The sequence below is a fragment of the Aphelocoma coerulescens genome, chromosome 13, assembly GCF_041296385.1.
Source record: "Aphelocoma coerulescens isolate FSJ_1873_10779 chromosome 13, UR_Acoe_1.0, whole genome shotgun sequence".
In the NCBI taxonomy this organism is placed as follows: domain Eukaryota; kingdom Metazoa; phylum Chordata; class Aves; order Passeriformes; family Corvidae; genus Aphelocoma; species Aphelocoma coerulescens.
Genome location: NC_091027.1, coordinates 15,107,736 through 15,130,762, shown reverse-complemented (window position 1 = coordinate 15,130,762; position 23,027 = coordinate 15,107,736). Strand labels below are relative to the sequence as shown.

At 40.6% G+C, this 23,027-nt stretch overlaps 1 protein-coding gene across 4 annotated transcripts in view; it reads left to right on the top strand.

The window, feature by feature from the left end:
- Positions 1 to 23,027, top strand: part of SLIT3 (slit guidance ligand 3) — a 521,085-nt gene that overhangs the window by 440,472 nt on the left and 57,586 nt on the right. For all 4 annotated transcript variants that reach the window (XM_069029271.1, XM_069029274.1, XM_069029272.1 and 1 more), the window contains exons 25-27: positions 4,993 to 5,064; positions 9,542 to 9,705; positions 13,493 to 13,617. In XM_069029271.1, the coding sequence (XP_068885372.1) occupies positions 4,993 to 5,064; positions 9,542 to 9,705; positions 13,493 to 13,617 (361 nt within the window). The remainder of the gene's footprint in view (positions 1 to 4,992; positions 5,065 to 9,541; positions 9,706 to 13,492; positions 13,618 to 23,027) is intronic.

Genomic DNA, 23,027 nt, shown 5'->3' with positions numbered 1-23,027 from the left:
AAGCCCCCATGCTAAATCAGTGAATAAATCAGGCCAGTGGCTGGGCACCAGTAATGTTGAGATGCCTGTCTCAAATGTCCTGAAGTTGTGAATGAAATTACACCTCATATTGAGTGGGGGCCTACTCAGAGACATCCATGTGTGGTTTATTTCTTGGGAGGTCCTTTTCTGCACTCTTCCTTTCTTTCTAGTGTAGCTGCTTTCAGCAGCTTTCTGGATTGAACCATTTGTTTACAATCTCTTGTGAAAGTCATCTTCATATTGTCTCAGATTGAACCATTTGTTTCTGGATTGAACCATTTGTTTACAATCTCTTGTGAAAGTCATCTTCATATTGTCTCAGAGTGTGGGCTGTGGGCCTGTTCCTCACAGCAAGAGCCTCCTCCCAGCTTTCCTCAGGCATCTACAGGACTGGCTCCTGCTTCTGTCTCATACTCACTGCCTCTCACTATCAGAAACAAACCCTGGGCTGGGTTTGCTCAGTTGCTTTTGTGGACACCTGGCCCCCTGTGCAGCTGTCAGGAAGGTGGAAAAGGCACCACAGCCTAGAAGCAGGAGTGGTTCACCAGGACTTACACAGTAACCAAAGGGGATAAATTAAATAGCTTGTCTGTGGTGAGATTGTTCAATGTGCTGAAGGAAAAGAGCTCTGAACACTCGAAGGGCAGGACAGAGGAGCTGAAGGTTGTCCTGAGTGCTTTGAAACTTCACATTAGTATTTTCTCTGTTAAAAAAAAAAAACCAATAGATGACGTTCACATGCAGAAGTTTGTGTTAATTTAAAGAGCAGCGGTGGCTGTGCACTGACTCCATAAATGTGGAATCAAAGTGTCAACATGGGCAGTACTGGGATTGTGGAAGCAATAAGGCAGAGCTGCTTGGCTGAGACCTTTCACTGTGGTTTCAGTGGTAAAACAGATATCTCAGTTTCAACCTCCCAAATTACAAGACAGCTTTGGATTCCCACTTTTCATTAGTAAATACGAGAAAGATACGTGATTTGGATTTGTTGTTTTAACTTTGGCTTGGGATCCTGATTTCTAGTGCACTAGGATGGTCACATTTGAGCTGTTACATGAGTCCTGAAATTCAGCCACAGATTAATATATTCTGTTTCATGGCCAAATAAATTATTCCATATGGAGCTGTCTTCTGGCCTGCTTCTGATATGCAAGCTAGCTTGATTAAAGCTCGTGTGGGGCTCTCTACCCTGAATTACAGTGTAGATAAACCGTGCCTCCCTCTTTCCAATAGCTACAATTTGTCTTTTCACTTCTGTTCTTGCTGGCCACAATATGGGCAGAAACAGAGGGCAGTATTCTAATGACAACTGTTGTATTTTGGCTTTTTTAAATGATCTGCTAATCAAATTGAAAAAATATCTTCCTCTTTCAAGGGAGAAACCCCCCACTGCCTTGCACAGAGCAGTGAAATGAAGCCTAAATGGGAATCTCTGTCTGTGCTCCATGCATTTGAAAGCCTCCAGATTGATTTGATTTATTATGGCCCACAAAACTCTGGTATCAGCTACAACTTTTGCCACGTGTCCTCACTGTTGCTACTAAAAATCAATTCTCCAAAGAGAAAATGGTTTCCAAGAGACAATATGAAATCTGTTATTGTCAGTTTTTTATTATCCATGCTCTCAGGGGAAGTTAAAAGAGGAAACATCAGCAAAACAATTTCCACCTTTTTTTTTTTAATACGAAGAAGATAGGGATCTCATTACCTTTGGCTGTGCGTGCCTTTGAAGGTAGCAGACCCTTCTCAGGAAGGTCTTCCAAATTCCTTATGTTTTCTTTATTTTTTGCCTCTCTAGTAAATGCAGTAAATAAGTGCTTTGAAAATCAGAATAATCACAGCTGCATGATGCACTTGGTCTTAGACAGATACTTCATTCTCTCCTCCCTTTCTTAGATTTTTCAGCACAGGCCCAAGTGAGAAAACTGCAGAGTCAACATGTTTATGTTTGAACCTTAATATCTATCAGTGTTTACACAATCAGGTCTTTAATCTCAGCCTTCACATGGTTTATCCACAACGGCAGCCAAAGGGTGCTGGGGAGCACACGACATAAAGTCTGGAGAATTTTTTTAATAAGCAGAAAGTGATATCAATAGGTTTTTGAGCCAAAGCTATTACAGTGAAAAGTTGTGGGTTTGTTTTTTAGTTAATTTGTCCAAAGCTAGTCTTCTTAGAAACTAAATATAAACAGATTAAGGAAACTGAGATTGAGACAAGTTATAAGTATTAGAACTCTCTGGATGACCTGAACAGATTATTTTAAGGATTATTTTGTAATCACGTATTTTTATATGTGACTTAGTTAAGAGGCAAAGTACAGAAATCAAAATACTTTCTAAGGTCACTAAATAGTTGTCCATGTTATAGTTAGGGAAAAATGGATAAAATTACCTACTGAATATTCTATTAACAGATATTCTAGTTTTACTGAAAACTGAAGGATATTTCCTGAAGTTCAAAGCTCAGACAAGCAGTAATAGCTCTGCTGATAAAGCTGTCACCAATAATCTTTGGGCACAACTTTGGAACCAGTTTTTGCAATACACTTTCATTGGTGGGTGCTGCACTGATTTGACCTAACAGAAGTATTTGCCTGTTTCTTTACTATTATTATTTTGCATCACAGAATGATTCCTTGTATTTATCCAGTCAATTTGTAAAAGCTCTGCTGTTGTGAGCACTGAGCAGTGACACTGTGGCTTCCCCCTTTCCCTGACATCCGAGCTGTGTCGGTTCCTGCAGGGTTTGGCACCCTCTGGGGCTCCCTGTAGGTGTTTGCCCTTGATGGGTTGTGGCTCTGTGAGCTCGACCCTTTGGCCACATTTCTGTCCTCACAAAAACACATCCCCCTTGTGTCTGTAGTAACCTAATGCTGTGGACAGTGGGCTGGCACGCTGGACGTGGGAAGGGTTTGTAAAAGAAAAACAACCAGAAAACCCCAGCCCAAAAGGATATGTTGAATTAATTTCCTTCCCTGAAGACAAAGGAATAAGTTAGTGAGATTCCATGGAGAAGGATGTTTTAATTTCGAGAATTCTCGAGTGTTCTGTTACTCTGTCCTCCAGAGGAGATCCACATCACCTCAAATCCATACCCCTGCTGTGTACTAGAGTTTAGACAAGAGGAACCCTAGAAGTTGTGCTTTTGAGGGAGAATACACACATCAGTGTGTGTGCTTTAACTGTCCTAATGTTAAAATTTTATTTGAATATTTGCTTATAAGAATTTTTGGTATAAAAATGTGTTCCTGATGTAGATCCAAGAGGAAAGATTTTGTTGCACTGTTGAATTCTCTTGCCACTATTTATTATTGTGAGTTTTAGGCAGGGTTTAGCATTTGTCATTTCATTTTAGTTGCAGGAGTGATGATGTTGCTGACATGATTTTTTTTTAATTAAAATGCAGGCATTTGCATCCATGAAACACCTTGGTGTTTGGGACATGTAATAAAGCCAATCATTCTAAGGTTTTTATATTTGGGGGGGGGGGGTTAACTTCTTACAGATAAATGGCTATGTCATTCTTCAGCTTCTCTTGGATGTTTCCAATACACCTAGGAAAGAAAATGTACCCTTTCACAGGATAAACGTTACTGATACAACCCAAAGATTAATATGAGTTCTGTCATCTGTTTACAGAGAATTGTCTTGCAGATCTTGAAGCCGTTTAAAAGATCAACAGTAAGCTCATTATGGGCAGCTGCTTATTTAAATGTGCTCATTTCCTTAAACACTGATGACAAGGGGATGGGTAGGCCTCCTCACACCGACAAAATACCCCTTGTTTAATAGCTGTGGGGTTTGTCTCAGTTGGTCATTCTGTACAGAATTAGTGAGAGTGTTTTATCTGGAGTTACTGTGTGGGAGCTCATATCCTTCCTGTTCCTGTTCAGATTAATTTCTTGGAGATACACCCTTACATATGCCAAGTTATTATTGATAGTCAAAACCAAGGTATGCTTAAAAGAAAATTTCAGACTCAGGATGTTGGAAGGGCATAATGTAGATCCTGGTGCAGCTTATAGTGGTGTTAGGGAAGAAAGGTTGCAAAAAACAGGTGTTTTTGTTTTCATTTGGGGCTATTGTCCATTTCCATGGGTTGAGATTTGGGTTGTTTTAAACTCAATGTTTCAACAATATGTGCACTTACAGAAATAAAAGATGTGACTGCTGTGTCAGCAAATCAAACAGTAAGTTAGAAAATGAATGACTCAAGGGCAAGAGCTGCTACAAAACACACAGCAGCTCTCTGTTTTCCACCCTCCTCTGCCATGTCTGGAGCACTGACAGTAATTCCCATTTATGCTTCCCTGTGTAACCCACACACAAATGTATATCTCAGAAAAGAGATAGAGTGGGTGCTTAAATTGTCCTGGAAACAGTGGAGAACCCTTTCACTCCTTTCAGGGGTCCTGAAAATGCTGCTAAAAAATGATAGTTCCTTTGCACAGGGTGAATAATGTCCTAAAACGACTGATTTCGGGTGCTTTCCTTGGTAGCACAGAGAGGTATTTTCTACTGTAAGAACGGGAAAGTGTGGCTGTACTTACCCTTGGGGACCCTTGGTCTCTCTCCTAGGATCTCTCTGCAGTCAATACCTAATTTAACTTTCACAATTCTTATTTCCCCTGCTCTGTCTCTGCGGTGCTTCTGGCTAATGGGATTGTATAAGAGAACACAGGTCTGTATGTGGGGGTCTGCTTGTCATCAATACACTTCTAGAAGCATAAATGGTATGTCACCTTTTTCATTTACAGCAGTACTCACCAACAGGTCTGATTGCATCACTGTTTTAAATGCCAGCATCTAGAGGTAGCAGTGATAAAGCGTGGAAGTTCATGAGTTGTGAAACTCATAGAAACTCTCAAAGAATCAAAATTAAATACCCTTTTTAAGCATCAATTCCTTCAGTTGCAGGGAGCAGACAAAATACTGTGGTTTGATACCTTCCTGCTTCTCCCCCTTCTAGGACACTCCATGGAAACGATATTTCCAGTGTTCCTGAAGGTTCTTTCAATGACCTGGTGTCCCTGTCCCATCTGTAAGTACTTCTGCCTGGGTTCATCTCTTTGATTGATAGTTTCAGATTTGTAAAACAGTGCATATTGGTACCAGTGTAGGATTGTATTGCTTTTTTGGTTTTCCTGCTCACTTTTCATAATGTGCTCTGGATATTCATAGTGCATCAGTTCAAAGGAAATAAAAAAAGGCTAGAACCTGTTGTTATTAGTTATAAAAATATTTTCTTAAGGAAAACCAAATGAGCAAGTGTGACAGTTTTCTCTGCTGTGGACGTTGTGTTTAAGGTTTTCTTTCAGCATTGTCAATGTGAAATGCAGAGCGTATGATGGTCTGAGAGTGAGACAGGAAACCTCCCACAAAGAGCAAATATTAAGCAAATGTGAATTCTTTGCTTAATAAGTGTCATATGTTTTGCATACTGGAATGTTGTCAGTATATGGACTTGTTGATGAATCACTACTACAAGACATATATATTTAATCACATGGAAATTGGTCATTTCACAGCATTCATACTTCGTTCCATAGTTTGCAAAAATTATTAGACATTTCAGCTTTTTGAGGAAATTACTATTGTGCTGTTAAAGGGCCAGGAGACTTTCAAATGCAGTTTAGCTGATGAAAGAACAGACAAAGAGCTGCAATGGCTCCAAACTAAACTTGAGCGACCAGAAAATGTTTTTTCACTGAGGTAGTGTGTGCTACTTCACACTATTGGACAATAGATGTAGGAAAAGTGATTTTGTGTAGCATATTTCTTGATTACTATCCTCAGTTAATCAGAGGGCTGGGCGTGTCTTGGTCCCTCTGAGAAGCGAGTGGTTTCACAGGCTGATACAGATGTTTTCTGCCCTGATGCTGATGTACACATGTGTGCATTTAACACAGGTTTATATCTATTTATTGTCTCTTTTCGACCTTTAACATGCCCTCCAGAACACTTCCCTGAACACCAGATTCAGCTGGATATTTATATATTTTCTGGATAGCAGATACATCCCTGGACTGTATATTTCTGTGTAGCTTCTGTCTCTGTTCCTCTCTGGACAATAAAAAATAAAAATATCTTGGATTGGTAGCGACAGAAATCATGAGAGAAACTTGGGCAACTTGAGCAGAGAAATAATCTTCTCTGTTTCCAGCTTACACCTTGGTATCACTGGTTTTTGCACAAAATGTATTTTTTTTCCTGTTCCCAGTTTAGTCAAGTCATTTGGTGTGTTTGGGATTGAAAGTCTGACTGAGCTGAAGCCCCGCACCTCCTTTTGGAAGTGCAGTGACACCTCCCATACTGGGAATCTGGCTTCTGGGGGTATTTTTAGAACTCAAGAAATAAACATATCGTGTCCCATTTGTTTGGATTTCCCTCAGGGTTTGCATTAAATGAAGTGCAGATTCAGTTTTCCTGGGTAAACTGTTCACCTTAGGGAGTGATAAAAGCCCCTTTGGCCCAATACAATCTCTGCAGTCTTTCTGTTTAGATATATGTGCTGCCAGAAATGTAAAATACACAAAGCCCAAATGAACAGTAATAAATAGGATCCATAAAATAAATAAGACCTGTCTGGGGTGTAATTTGCACAGTTGAGCAGTTGAATTTTACAGTGCAATAGTGCTCTCCAGTTTCTTAAAGAGGATCCTGAAACTTTTAGCAACCACAATGAATTTTTCTTCACATGCCAGAAAAAGCTGTGCTTACTCAAACCAAGTCATATATAATTGAAAATAAATATATTCTGAGCTCCTCCTGATATATAGATCTTCAAGGAGAAAGCATGCACTTGGAGTCAGTTTGAAAATGATAGAAGGAGTTGCTACCCATCAAACTCTTAAGGCATGGAAGAACAAAAATTTTTCTTAACTGTGCAAGGTGTGTGGCTGAGGGTGGGGTTGGTGTTCTTGCAGAGGCGAGCTGAGTACCAGGGTGTGGATCAGGATGGTCAGCCCAGGCCTCCTGTGCCAGGACAAGGGGGACATCACACTAGCTTTTAGAATTGCAAGGAGATGTTTGTGTAGCATAGACAAAAGTACAGATTTTAGTCGGACACTTTTGCAACAGTTTTGAGTTGGTCTGTAATTGGAAGAACAAAAGGGAAATCTAGATGGTCCAATCACTTTCTCCATAGCTGTTTAAAGCCTATAGGAAAATATTCACCAAATTTCTTTTACATAGTAAACATCATCTCACTGAAATGGAAATATTATAACAAACTGTGTGGCTTTAGCTCACTAAATTTGGAGGCAGGTTTTTATGTGCTGTACACTGCTTTTTTTACTATTTATTACTTTATTTAGTTGAATCCCATAGTTGTCTATTTAAGCCATGACTCTACTAACGTTTTTAGGCCAGGACAATTATAAGAATGCCACAACACTACTGTAGGATCGAGTATAATATTACTTTAAAAGAATCCAAAATCTGCTGGAATGGAACTGGGATGCAGTTCCTGTCGTTGCTGTCCTCACCATTCTTTGATTCAGTGTCCCAAGTACTGCCCACACACAAGCTGACCCTGGGACACTCCAGGGATTCCACAAACCCTTGGGAATGGATGATGTTGGGTACAGCAGGTATTTCCAACATCATTCCAATACAATGGGATTCCTAATCCTGCTGAATCATCTTGTCTTTACTCAATTTTTTATTAACTACCTATAAAAATAAGCTGTCCTGTCCTCTGTTTTTCAAGATTATCACAGATAGAGTTTTTTAATTGACTTTATTCAGAGTTGCCTCTGAAACAAAATAAGTGTCTGAACAGAAATATCTGCTCAACATTTTGAAAATAGTATTTCCTTACAAGGAAATTCAAAGTATTTCCTTACAGTGCAAGATATTTTTACCTTATGGAAATATTTTGCTATAATGGACAAAGAAATCAAGAAAGTATGTTAGAACTCATGAATTAAAATATGAGAATTATCTCTAGTTCCTAGAAATAATTTTTTAAAAACTAAAAAAAACCAAACTCAACCCAACCCAAATTCAAGGCAAAAACCCCCCAAACAAAGCACAAACCACAACCAGAAGTGTGGAAGGATACATGTGATAATTTCTGAAGTTGTCAACAATGTTTAGTAATCATTTCTAGTGACTGTAGAGCAACTGTATTTCTAATGTAGTTTATAAATATTAATTAACATGGTAACAAGCTTTCCGTTGTCCTCCCACTCACATTTTGTATATGGCAGTTGCTCAACACTAAAAATTTCTCAGCTTTCACTGCTGCATTTTGTTTGACCTTGGACAAGTGAGCCAGTTGATCACAGTTACAGGGTGAAAAAGTCAACCCAGTAGTTTTTTTTCATTGTAAGCAATGGATTTACAGGAGGAGTGGATGGGTATTTTTTAATGCAGAGCTGCAGTACACATTTAATTTTGATGAATGAGCCCCAGACAGGGTTTGAACCTATGAACTCTCATTATGAATCTGTCTAGGGCACAGTGGGTTCATTAGTCACTCCAATAGAAATGTATCAACAAATTTACTGAGGTTTCTGTCTTAATATCCTGCCTGATATGTTTTTATTTGAAAGAAGCTTGAGTTTCAAGTAGCATCTTAAAAATAGTATATAGCATATGCAGAAATTTTAAAGTCTAAAAACCAATTTGAATCATTGTTTTCTTTAGTATCTCTTCCTTGTGCTATTCTTTATTTAGTTTATTTTCCTCTCATGGCAATTCAGGTGTTGTACAGCTGAAGTCTTACGATGACTTTGAGCAAAATAAATAAAGACTTTCAACACGTTTCTTCACATTTTCAACAAATAGTTGGCTTCAAAGTGACTTTTCTGAAGTCTGAACTTTGTAATTGACTGATTTCCTGAGAAGACACTTTCTTTAAGAGAAAGAGAACTACGAATGAGTAAAGGTAGCACCTAAATTTAAGGTTAAAAGATTGGTTTTCTTTTGGATAGATGTCCATGAATAACGGGAAAATTCTCAGAATTATAATTTCACTATATAATTGCATCTTCTTCAACTATTTGACCTAACTCAAATGATGGGTCAAGCAGCAAATGTGTTTTCAAAGTCATAAATAAACTTAGCAGACACTGGATTGCAGTTTGGAAAATGGAGGTACCCTCTGCATGTGTGCTTTGTCTGGTGAGGAGTCATTAATGTGGGCCATCAGATCCAAACTAAATTACACAATTCAGTGTTAGAATATGCTCAGGAAGGACAAAGAATTAAATAAAGGGAATCAATGTGATAAATTTGATGAAAACAATATGTCTGGTGGTATTGCTCAAGCACAATTGTTTGAAAGAGGGATTTCTTCTAAGGTATTTACACAACTTCCCTAACTAATGATGGGAAGAAAAGAGTGGGAATACTGCAGGAGATTAATCTACAATCCTTCTGAACCCTCATCAGATCTTTCCCACATTGTGAAACAAAGCGTCGCTGTAGACATGTAGAATAAAATGTGCCTGGGTGAGATCAGAGCTGTTATCTTTGCCAAATAACCCGTGCTCACTGCTTTGCACCACAAGGGCTCTGGGCACCAACCCCCTGCACTGCGACTGCCACCTGCGCTGGCTCTCCGAGTGGGTGAAGGCGGGCTACAAGGAGCCCGGGATCGCCCGCTGCCGCGGCCCCGAAGCCATGGTGGACAGGCTGCTGCTCACCACCCCCACCCACCACTTCCAGTGCAAAGGTAGGAGCCAGCTGGGACCCTCTGCCCTGTGCTGCCCACAGGGCTTTATTTCACACCCTTGGTTTTGGGCGTTCGCAGGGCAGCTGGGTTTGGGTTTCGTTTTCCGAACCGTCGCGTTCCTTCCAAGTTGCGTTTTCTTGTGTTCTTCCCCAAAGTGCAGTCAACTGCTCCCCTGGCAGGAAAACCAGGGAGCCTCAGAGCAGGGAGTGTTCCTGATGCTCACACCAGGTTATGTAATGGCACGTTAGCATGTAGGGTGTTGTTAGAACTTCTTGGAACAAATAATTTGTTTTGGCCTGTGATTTACCCCCAAAAAATTTGGGAAAATAAGAGTTACTATAAAAACATAGAGAACTGTAGGTATTACGTACATTTATGTGAAAACTGAGGAACTGAGAATTCTTCTGGAAAGCAAATATTTACCAAAAGTACATTTTCATCTGCTGATCTGCAAACTGTTCCCATCGGCTGTGATTCAGAAACTGCAGGTTATAGAAAACGTGTCATGTCCAAATTCAGTGTGCATTCATTCAGGAGAGGGCTGAGGTGCAGCTCTGAACAATTTGGGGTACTCAGTGACAGGAGTGTACTGTGTTAGAGAGCAGTCAGGCTCCACACTTTTTGTGGATTAAGTAAGGAGCTCATTAGTGAGTTGAGATTAAGATGTAGCTGGCTGTTCTCATAAAAAAAAAAAAAGTTAAGGAGGTTTGCTTAGCTTACCAGCAAGCACTTGAAGATGGAGCTATGTTTATAGTGGAAAAGATGGATCAGTAGCCTCTCTTAGAAATGGAAATGAGGGCATAAAGCCTGTTTTTATGTCTCTCAGAGTGCCATGCCCATTTACACTACTGCCTGGCAGGGTGATTTTATAGGTGCTGGAATTAAACTGCTGAACAAACAAATGATGGTGTTGGGGTGAGTTTAAAACACAGGTTCCCAAGGCTGAGCTGAATTTTATGTCCTTTCAAATATATCTTTAATAACTGTAACCTTATAATTTAATTACTTTGAAATGTCAGTCTCAAAACTATCAGAACTCTGACCATAATTGTCAAACCACAGACTTTACAGTAGTCTCTCAAATGTGAAGTACAAACATAGTAAGTACTAAAAATACCAAATAATGCACTTGTTCCCATGATGTGAACCAAAGAAAATAATTGATTTTGTATATTAAACAGGGTCTGAAAACTTAACCAGAAAGAGAAACTGGATGTCTTCTTCATTCTGAACCTGTGATAAATCAATAGTTACACTCATTTTCTCTCTAAACTAAACAAGCAACTCTTAGGCAAAAGATAAGTAAATCTGTGATCCAGGATATTAGATGTAGTTGTATGCTTCTTATGTAAATATTGGATTGGCCCACTAGAAAGCTGGTGTGCTTTCTAATATCCTAAAGGTCTCCATGGCTTGCTTTATCTGAACAGAAAAGGAGAAAAAATATGTTGATTTGGAGTTGGTCTTTGCACAAGCAAAATCTGTGGAGGGTCTGGACAAGTGGCAGTAAAGGTCAAGAAGCTCCAGGACCTAGAAAAATTCACCTTTGCTCATCACAGTACAAATATTTTGGAAACCAGTAAATGATTTGGCAGTCTCACTGTACCCCTTTCCCATTTCTGGGAGTGCTGAGCCCCAACTCCCCAAACCCCTGGGTCCCAGCACCAAGAGTGTGCCCGTGCTGGGCTGGGTACCTTGAGCTGCTGCATAAAGGTTGTGCTCAGATGTCCTCTGGGACCTCCAGGAACTTCTACATTAGGAAAAAGAAAGAAGTATTTTAACTTATTCTTGTTAAAAATATGGGTTTAGCCTGTGAGTGAGCAGGAGGTTATGTCTCAGCAGAGCCAAGAAAATAAAAGTGTGTTATGTGCAAGTCATGCAAACTCAGCTCTGCTTTTTATTAACTTGCCCTCCCAGCTATGCAGTAGAGGAAAGGAATGTGCTGGGCTGAGGGCATTTTGCTATATGGATTTATAAATCAAATCCACAAGGGCAAAGTAATGAACTACTTAACTGCTAGGAACTAACACTGTTCTTATTAGCTCCTACATTGATTGGCTTTGATCTATGCCATAGAAATAAATGGAAAATGTACATGTATTATGAAATAAATAAATAATAGAACAAATTCCGTCTCACTGACCTCTAAATCTAAAAGAGCAACACTGCTGCCTGTCTCACGAGCTCTCAGAGGAGCCACCTTTGTTTATTCTTTGTATATTTTACCATGAAGACAACTGTAACTCAGATATGTCACATTCCAGCCGTGCTCATTGCCAGGAATTCAGGTGTGATTTCCTCTTGCTGTCCTAACTCCAAGGTAACATGTATGGCATGTAGGTAGACATAAACACAAAGATAGAATAGGATGACAATAGTCCTTTATTTAATTTTGGGATTTTTTTCTTCCTGTGTGTTTTTCCCCCATTACTGCACATGGCACTCCCAGTCAGTCCCTGGTGGCACCACCATCACTACAGGACCAGGACACAGCCCAGGTGTTGTCACCTGAGACCCTTCAGTCCCCATTCCTGCCATGTTCTTACCCCTGCTGGGGCTCTGCAAGTGTTCAAAGTAAACAGTGAAGGTTTATTACTCATGCAGGATGATTCAAAGCAAATCCCAGACCGGAAGGGATTTTTTCATTCCTAGTTCTAACTCATTCCTAACTCTGGAGCTCCACCTTCTCTTGACCATCAAATATAAGCTTCTTTTCTTCACTTTCAGGATGTTTCACAATTTACTCCTTCTTACCATTTATCATGCAGTAACAGAAGCTCTGTGCCCACTTCTGATTAGTACAGGACCAATTTTAAATTATTTTTAAATACATTCCCTTAAAAATGAAATAAAATTATGTTAAGGTCTTTACTGCCTGATATAATTTAAGCCACTTTAAAGTGCTAGGTTTTATTTTTTATACATAAAAGCCAAGGAGTTAATACTTATTCATATTTGAAATGTAGCCACTGAAAAATCACCATGTTGTAACTGTGACTATACCTATAACTGCCTAAATTAGCTTTCTGTAAAATCTCAACCATAAAATATTGATTGACTTGGGACTCCAAATGTAATTAGTGTTGTTTTAGTCTGTGTTTGTTTTCCTGCTCACTTACATACTTCACTACTTCTCTGGAAGATTTCTGCTAAAAATATGAGGTTTATTACATGGTTTAAATATGGCCATGTGTATTTACCAGCATATATTTACATCTTTGCATATTTTGCTTTATTGCACTTTTCTGAGGTGGCTCAGTGTTGGTCATTCTTCTGGGTAGGGAAGAAAGTAAGTTTCAAACTCTGTTAAAATTAAGGATGGTAGAGAACTTTGCACCTAAATATTCCCATAAGCCTCTAACTAAATCTGTCTTGTGCATGGTTTTTATTTATGTTGTTGCATCTGCACTTTCATTCTTGTTATCAGCCATAGAAATGTCAGGTTACAGTTCCCTGGGGTTGCTGTTGCAGGATTTCCAGAGCTGAGAAAAGGAAAAATTGCTGAAAGCCATATATATATATAACCCTCTCCCTGGAGGTTCCCAACATGCTTTTTTCAGAGCATATGTTTGCATCTTCAGGAGAATATAAGCATCATTGAGACTTGCCTAGCACTTGATTTAAGTACTTAAAGCCTCTCTGATCCCTGGGAATCCCATGGTGTCATGCAGTGCACCTGCAGTTTGTGCATTTGTGCCAGTGCTTAGGAAAAAATGTTTGTGTGTGCATGGGAGGCATTAATTCTGCAATCCAATTCTCTGCTAATGCTCTGTGCTTGCCTCTCCAGAGCCAGTGGATCTCAGTGTTGTGTCCAAGTGCAATCCCTGCCTCTCCAACCCCTGCAAGAACAATGGGACATGCAGCAGTGACCCAGTGGAGCTTTACCAGTGCACTTGCCCTTTTGGTTTCAAGGTATGACTCCAAATGAGCTACACAAGAAGCAAGGAACTGTTCCCCTTCGCTTGTGTTTTTTTAATTGTTGTACTGTGAGAAGTTAATTTTACAGGCACCTGGCCTCCAAAGTTGCCTTGCTCAAACAGGTTTGTGTGTGAATTTTCACCTGTGCCCTGCTACAAATTTCGTCCCCTGCAGTTGGAATGGCTTTGCTTTGTGCTGTGACTACACAGTTCATCCTGAGAAATTGGCTCTGGCTGACCCTGTTTTGATCTGGGTGGTTGGACTGTACAATCTCCAGAGATCACTTCCAGCCGTGGGCATTCTCTGATTCTGTGATGTAGATATCTACATAAAATGGCAAGTTGGTTTTATCCTCCTTTTAGTTTCTTTTTTTTTTTTTTTCCCAGCAACAGGATCACCATTTCATAGGGTTCCAGCCAAAGGGAAAGCAGTTCAGATGAGAATGAAGGGCCAGTTTGGTCCACAGTGACAGAATGTTGATACCTGGTAGTTTACATCCACCTTACACAGACTGATGAGCAGAAAGGTGATCACTGATCAGACACAACCCCTAAATCAGCTGTCTCTGAATTCACAGCACTCATGTCCATAGAGGGATCTGCAAATATGAATCCTGTGGATGCCAGTCATTGTGAGCAGTGCCAGCTTCCTGATAACACATTGGGAAATGGAGAAAGGGTCATTGAGTAAAGCAGTTTCTTCAGCAGTGATGGATAACTCCCCTTGTTCACACTGCACTGTGAGAGTTTAAGGACACCCGGGCACTGTCTTAGAGCTGATGGAGCTGGAAATCTAGCTCAGGAGTCAGTAGCTGAAGGATTAAGTATAAGTAATAAATGAGGCATATGATCTGTTCACAGCCTGGGGGGTTTCAGGTGTTATGGCCAAAGTAGGTTGCATCCTGCAGATTGGGATTTTATTTGCCTCTTTGGATATTTCTTACAGTCCTGGTCAGTTGAAACAGATGCTCATAAAACACAAAGTAATAAGAATTATAGGGGAAAAAAAGAAGGGCAAAACCAGATATAGGTGTGGGAAGTAAGCACAAGTATCCCTGTGTTACATTTCAGGTAGGATTTAGGAATTAATTGGTTCTGATGATATCACCATTTCCCTTCTCTGTTTGCCTGGGATACATCCCAGAGTAATTGCAATAGATCCCTGAAACACTGGCAAAGGGAAGATATAAAGCTTATTTCTTCTATTTCACCCAGTGCCCCTACAGTTAGTATTCAAGGATAATAACACTTCCCCTAAATAACTGAAAAAGGCATTGGAAATTTCTTGTCATTAAAAATCTTTCTACCCATTGGCATATCAACCAGAAACTTTTCTAGGATTTAAAAGACCATATCGTCAAAAATCTGTTTACCTGAAACTACTTGATAACAATCTGTTTATCTCCTCAGGTTAACAAGAGAATGGTCATTTTAATTTGATTTTTAACATAAATTAGGTGGAATTCTTCAGGTGGGAACTTGAAAAGTAAATTATTTCAGAACCAGCAGGAAAATACATAAATCTTTGTGTATATCTTACTCTGTAAGACAAGTACCATGGAGCAAGTGTCCGGGTTATTCTAAGTTGTGAGATATGTGTTATGAGCATATCTGCTTTTTTGGCCCTTAGATTTTTGTTTGCTGGTTGTTCTTTTGGTTTTTTGCTGTATTCCTGATTCACAAAGTCACTGGTATAGATGCATTTATACTGCTAGAAGACATGGTCATGAAGGGAAGATTTATCTAAAAGAATAATCAAGAATAATCCTCTAGTTTATCAGCACACTGTAGTGTGCCTTAAGCCCCAGGATGCATCGTTTTCCTTGGAAGGGTTTTGGTAAATGCCTGATGTGACTCAGTTTAAACATCTCACAGAGCATCCAGCTTTGCTCCTCTCTCACTTTCTCAGGTGGCATCAGTGTGTGAATGCAAACCCCAAAACCACTGTGAGCTTGTAAGCACCAAGCTGCCAGCCAGGCGTGGCAAAGAGCAAACAGAGCAGGCATGGCACTTGGAGCAGGGTTAAAAATACTGACTGGATAACAGCTCAGGGAGAATTGGTGGAAATTTAATAAGCAAAAAAAGAACTGTGTGTCTTTACCACAGGTTTTTGAATAAAAATGAAATATGACAGGTCCAAATGCAAACCATATGAAAGGAGCACTCTATCTACCACACAGTTCTCCACCAGAGATTCATGCTAATTCAATAACAATACCTTGCTTCCTTCTCACCAGCCAGCACCAAACAGCTCCATCCATCTGGAAGCTATTTCCCAGACCTTGATAAATTGCCCTAAATCTGCCCTCTCAGCATTTGTTTTTCCTTGTTTGATGTAGATTTTCAAAAAATCCTGTGTGGAAGAGTGCATCAATAAAGTGAAAAACCCACCCTTTATCCAAATTTAAGCTGACGGCTTCATAATGTTCCCTGGACAGGAACAGACATTACAAGCAGCTTTCTGGGGTTCCTGTGCTCATGCCAGCCTTCAGAAAAAAGGGCAGCCAGCAGAAAGTCACCTAAGTTGCCAGTTGCCAACATGGTGCCTGAAGAATCAGGATGCTCTACCAGTTAACTGCATTCTCAAAAGCCTGTGGTCTGGTTTTGGCTGTCACACTGATGATGGTTCCATCTCTTACTTTTCATGCTCACAGAGATGTTTTTGCTATTGAATGTACATCTTAGTGGGGCTTTTAGCCATATGTGGTGCTGCCCTTGATGGTTTGGGTAGACTCAAAATGAGATAAGTCATGGACCACCTGAGCTGCGAGGCCAGAGGGCCCCAGTGGTGTTTGATTAGGACAGAAACAGAGACTGCTCACTCAGGAAAGGCCAAGGCTGAGCTGATAATGATCTTTGCTGCTTCTCTTTCCTTAAAATGAGTGATGAATGTGCTTGTTGAAGATAAGCCATGGTTGAAACAGTACTGTTGTGGTTGTACTTTGGGGAGAAAGCCCCAAGGAGGGGGATATGGCACCTCTAGCATCTGGCAGGCTCATGAGCAGGAGCTCCAGGGTGCCACCAGTGCTGGCAGGAGCTGGCTCTCCATGTTATGAAACTCACACAGGCATAGGTGTCATTATCCAGTGAGTTGGGGTTTTTTTCTCTTCTCCATAGCATTCTTTGAATGATTATTTAGATAATATATGTGGTTTAGATTGTAAAGTCTGATTGTAAGTAGAGAGATGGAGCTTTCTCCTGCTGGAAATGCTGCTGGCCACCTGCAGAGCCAGTGTGTGTGAGTGCAGCTGGGGCTGGTACATAGATAACAGGAACCTACAGTTCATTTATTCTATAGAGTGTGTGGCTTATAAGTATTCCCACTGATACTGCAAAATTGAGTCCATGGGTGTTGGAATTCAAGAGATTAATCAAACTTGCAATCAATAAGCCATTGAAAAAAAAATCACTTGAATAACTAGCAAAAACTAAGGTGAGTGAAACCAAGACTCAGTGTATTTTGCCATTGCTGTATTCTGAAAATGCCCTTTTGGAGTTTTTTGGCTGATTTTTGTCTTTCATACTTTCTTTTTCTTAAAACTGAGGTAGCAACAAATAGAGAATAATTTGCTTTCTTTCAAATAGAATTATTTGTAGAACTGGGGAAAGAGTTTAAAATACACTTTTGTTTTGTCTGAAATGAAAGACCATTGCCAACCCAGAACAGGAAGCCCAGTGCCTGCCTCGGAATCTCCACAGCCTCTCTGATTGCTCAGGTAAAGGAGCCGGAGCTGCTGGAATGCAGATGTGTGTCACCTCTGGATTCTGCTGTTACTGACAGCTGTCTGAAATGGAAAGTGAAGATAGGTAAAATTGGCACAGCTCTTATCCCACACTCCAGGCACCAGATGCTGATGCACGTCTATGCTCTAAGTTTTATCCAAATCTATTCACCTCCCTGTTGAGTTCAGCCAGTGTCCTGACTTCTCTTGCAGCACTGCAGTGTCTTGAGGGTTCAAGCAATTTCACCAATCATCCAGAATGACAGATACAATTGGAAAAATCCTGGGTAAAGCTCTTGGGCTTTGGAGAGACAGCTTTCTTTGCAGCCAGACTCTTGTGGTGGGAGGCATTATAGTGAAGCCAGAATGGTATTTAGTGAGGAAGCTGGCTCCAAAGTTCTGCTAGGAACTTGGCTCTTCCCCCTCCTCACCCCCTACGCCTGCTTTTCGTCCCTGGGAACAAGGTTAGAAATGGCAGAGCAGGATGTCTCTGGGGTGTGGGGGATTCACACATATCCCGTGTTTGCACTGATACAAATTCTGTGCCAGCACTTGAGGGGGTCAGTGCAGCTGAGCAGGAGCCATGGCTGCTGAGCACAAGGCTGACAGAAGGTTTCCTCAGCACTGCTCCCGTGCCCTGGCTGTATCCCTGGCTCGTGGGGATGCTTGTGGCCTTGCCTGTGCTTGGAGCACGGGAAGTTTGCTGTATTTGCACTTTGCCACGTCGAGGTTCTGCAGCATGACACAAATAATCCGTGAGAGCCCTGCAGTAATGGCAGTGTGGGGAGGATTCAGCACAGAGCTCAGCGTGGGTGTGGTGGTGTTTGCTCATCTGCAGCTACCTGGGGCAGCTCTCACAGCTCAGGGGCCAGACTGCACCTTTATTCCAATGGGGCAGTTTCTTAGTGATGATGCTGACTTGGGTGAGGTTGAGTAGGTATAAGCCAGGGTAGAGTTTGGCTGCTGCTGCCTGGTTTGTCAGGCTGATTCTGTGTGCAAGTGTAGCTCTGTGCTTTTGTCTCTTTGGCTCTGTTAATATACACGTGTGGGTCCCCACGTGCATCCTTCAGCACACAAATAAATCCCCAAGCTGGAGTGGCAAAGGGAGAAGAAATTGGAAGGGGCTCTAAGCAGCCTGCCCTCATCCACATGAGCCAGGAGAGCAAATGCCTCTCTCTGCCTCCAAGTATTGCTCTGCCCTGGCCTCTCTTCTCTCCTGGTGTCAGGGTCTGGGGAACAGGCACTGGAATGTCAGCTCAGTGCCAAGTTTTCATGTAGAAGGAATCAGGGCAGCAAAATGCTGTTGGTGTGAGGTGGTTCTGCCTTGAACTTTCATTCTAATAAATTCCCCTGGAGTGTGTGTTTATGTGATCTGGGGTGTTTTATTTCTGTTTGATCATTTTAACTATACTGAAAATGCTTATTAATGAATGTCGAAGAAGCATTTTCCGCTCATAGTAAAATAAGAGAGAAAGCCTTTTAGGGATGAGAGGTAATGGGTGGCCACATAAAATGAGTAGATCTGTATTTATGTGTGGATTTTTAGGGCAAACACCAATGTCAGCAGTAGGTGGTTGCAATTTCATATAAAGCTCCTAGGGCAGAAAAAACTGCAGAAATAACTGTATTTTCTTCCATGTGCTTATTCTTTAAAATTTAAAATGCATCAATCAGACTTTTTTTACTTTCTTTTTGCCCTTTTTGTTGTAGTAGGTCTAAAGAAAATGGAGATTTCCATGTGGAAGAGCATAAAATGAAAGGCTTAGGGAGGGATTACCGCCCCAGTTGCTGGCTGAAGGCGTCGAGGCAGGAACACACCCACCACAGGCCCTGTAAAAACCCGCTCATGTAGTGTGGCAGGCCCTAATGAGGGCTCTTAACAATAAAGCCAGCTCTGAAGAAGTATTTCCATTTTTGTTAGGCCAACAAGAAAGCAGATGTTGAGCAGCTTCAGGCATTTGCTCTGTTTGTGCAGTGCTGCATCAGGAGCTGAGCAGCTCAGGGGGATGGGGAGCTGGACCCACAGGTGGGCACTGTCATGTCCCTTCTGTTGGATGAACAATCCAACGGAATCAGTGTGGATTATTCCCCCTCACTTTGGTTTTACTACTGTTTTCCTGGTCTAGTTCTAAATGAGCGACCAGACTTCCAATCTTTCTTTTCCCAGGGTAAAGGAGAAGTTTTTGTTGGCGTTTAGTCTGAATTTCAGGCTCTTGTTCTTGTGTTTGTTTGATCCTATTACACTAAATAAAGATTTTTCTTCCTCTGTGGTTTGTCTACCTTTCAGGTGATTTCTGGTTGCTATAACTCTGCTTAATCAAGTCCTGTTTAACCAGGTCTTAATTTTCTGCATCCCACCATTTCTGCACGATTGAACCAGTTGACGTAGTTGGCCACAGCTGAAAATCCTTACTGTAGATTTCCTTGTGATTTTCTGTCATCTGTTATCCTTGAGGCTTTCTTGGCACCGACTTTACTCGATGAAATGGCTTTTGGGTTTCTTTTGTTGTCCAAGAACATGAACAGAGATTTTCCTGGGAGGTTGATTGCCTTATTTTCTCCTTTCCTGTGGTGATGATGGAATTGATGAAGTTGCTATAAGCAGGCTAAGATGAAAAGAAGAGTAAACCCACTCCTGTTAATAGAAATTATCTAATGCCAGACTCATTTGGGAATTAGATTGGGATTAGATTAGTGTGTGGGGGTGAGTGCAAAAACACTGCAGGTAAGGTTGTCCCAAAGCTCTCTGACCCCCATGGTCCCTGGGGTCCCCTCCTGCAAAGAACCTCTGAAATAAATATTATGCTCTTGCTTGTTATTATAGTGGTCATGCTTCACTTGTTTAGTAGTCTGAAAAATTCATGTGCATGTTTGAAATCACTGCTGCCTGCCTGGGTTACCTGCTGGTTCAGCCCACTATCAGATTGATACCAGAAAGGATTGCTGGTGTCTCTGAGCTGGAAAACCTTGTAAGGGAAGCTTTGCAGATCTTCCATGAGCAAAGCAGATTACACTGGCATTTCTGCTGAAATAATGTGTACTTCAGTGTGAGACCTTTTATCAGCAGAGAGCTGTTGCAAACCAAATGCCTGCATCCTTAACAGACAGGGATGTGCCAGCAGAGGGTTCTTCCAAGGGACTGTGACTCTTCCAGCATATTTAGCTCTATTTATTTCAGAAACCCAGTGAGCTTTTTGGAGAGATTTTTTAATCACATAATCTCTGCCTCATGTTAGGCTTCATTGGGTTTCTGCTTGTAATGTGTGCCTCCTCTCCAGGCAGGCTGTTCAGTAGCTTAAGTATTAGGCATAGTTAATTTAAAATACAACAATTACATTTTATTTTATTTCTTAAATCATATTGATAGTATTTTTGCTATCTGTATAAATGTCCAGTCTTTATAACTTTCTCTACAGAGTTCACATTAAAAAAGAGGCACTGACTTTTGGTAGTATGAAAGGGAAAGTTTATTGTCACTGCAAAATATACTTCAAAATAAATTGGCACTTAAGTATTTTGAAGGTACTAAAAACAGTACCTTCAGTTCTCATTCATGAATACTGGTTGAATTAGAGACTACATCGGAAATATTCAGTGTTGGATTTACATCAAATATATTGGGCTGTATTTTATGTATAGAGTCAACCCTCAGCAAAATTAACTATTTTCAGTGTCCCTAATTTTCTTCTGCATCTCCCAAAATGTTCACACAATGGTCTGGATCAGTCAGTTGTAACCTTGGAAGCTCTAGAGTACCTGCCCCATCCAGTCTGGCACCTCTGGACTCATTTCAGACATGTGCTGTGTGAATTGACTCCATGATGGATTAATGACATATCTCCTGTCATTGATTAAAAGCCCAAAAGACCATTGAAACCCAAAGTGCTTATGTGAGGAGAGGTTTAGAAGGGCAATCAGGATTTACATGGTAATTAATGTAATTACAAAATAAACCTCAGATGTCCACAGAGAATTAAATTCCATACTCATAGGAGAAGAAACAGAGTTTTTAAAAAATAATATGATGAATCCTTGCACTTTGACTTTGACAGGCATATTCTTGATTACTAGCTGGAGAGGTAATGGAAGGTGTATTATACCCTGGAGGGTCATAAATCTTTCTGATTTAAATAAAATGAGGCTTAAGAGGGCAGAGCTTGCCTAATTTTCTATAAATTGACAATTGTGATTTATTAACAAGGACAAGGAAGTCACTAAGAAGTGCTGCTGCCATGGCCAATTATTGTTTAATCAGATGCCAGATGAAGCTAGACTGGTACAGGAGGTACGTACACAGGGCTGAAGATTGTGGGGTGTAAATATTGTCTGTATTTTTACTTTGGATAATAATACTGAGAAAGTTTGCAGAGGGAGCTAAATCAGCTGAGTGGTGGGAGGGGCAGCACAAGAACAATATCAGGGTCTCTTCATAAGCTGCCTTTTGTGCCATTTAGCAAATAGTATTTCTCATGTTTATGAGCAGCAGGCAACTCTGTTGTAGTATGGACGTGTCAGTGTAAGTACAGCTGTATAAACAGCGATACTGAACTGAAAATATAAATCAGATTATGCTAGGTAAATTCAGATTTATATTAAAAAACTTCTTTCCAAACTAGAGATGGGTGAAATAAATTAATTTTTCATGTTAAATCAATTGGCTTCTAAACAGCAGTCCTCAGAAGGCACATTTTCATTACCCCGTTGGGACGGGTGACTGAAGAGAAAGAGTTAATTCATCCCCAGTGTGAGTGGGGATTCATCCCTGAGGTGTGGGTGTCTATAGCAAGGTCTGTGTTCAGAAGGAGGAGTCACAAGATTTTTGTGAACAACAGATGATCAAAATCTTTCAACTTCCACCTGGCAATCTGAAAGCAGTCTGATCCAAAATTGCTGTGATATTATCTGTGCCTTGCCAAATAATTTGTATATATGCCTAAGCAGATGGATCTGATGTACGCCCTGCCAGCTCTTCGAGTTGCTTGACCTTGCCAGTGAGCATCAGATACATCTTTTCCAGACTGAGGCTTAGCCATTATGTCCTTGGCCAGAAAGAGCATAAACAAGGAGAACAGTATCACCTGGATCTACTGAAGAGCTTTGCATTACTGTGTGTGGATAACAGGGTTGTCTGCATGTATCTGAATATCAGTGCAATCAGGAAATCAGTTTCAAATGGCCTCACTGGTCAAATAACAGTCATTCTCAATGCTGTATGCTTTAGCCCTTCCTGTAAAAGAATTTAAGTTAATTTTCTATTTTGAAGTTAGTTCCACTCTTCACATGGTTTACAACATCTCTAATTACTTAAAGGCATTCCCTTCCCAAAGCTGTGTTTGCAGGGATTGCTGAGGTGTCCCTGAAGTCCCTCATGCTGCAGTTAGCACCAGATGCCCTGCTAGCTTTCATGACTGCTGTAAGACTTGCAGTACATGTAAAACTTCTTTTTATGATCCCATTATAGCAAAAACTGGGTTTCCCTGCCTTGAAAACCTCTGAAATACACAATTGTGAATAGAACTTGAGAGAATTTTCCTACCAAACTTGTAACTTAGTGTGTTGGCTGTGAGGCTGAATTCATGATATCATGTTTCCTTGGTCAATTATGCAAAATTATTCTTGTTTCTTCTTTGTGTTTATGGTTGCTAAATGTATTTATTACAGGGAAAACTGCTGAATGCCTCAT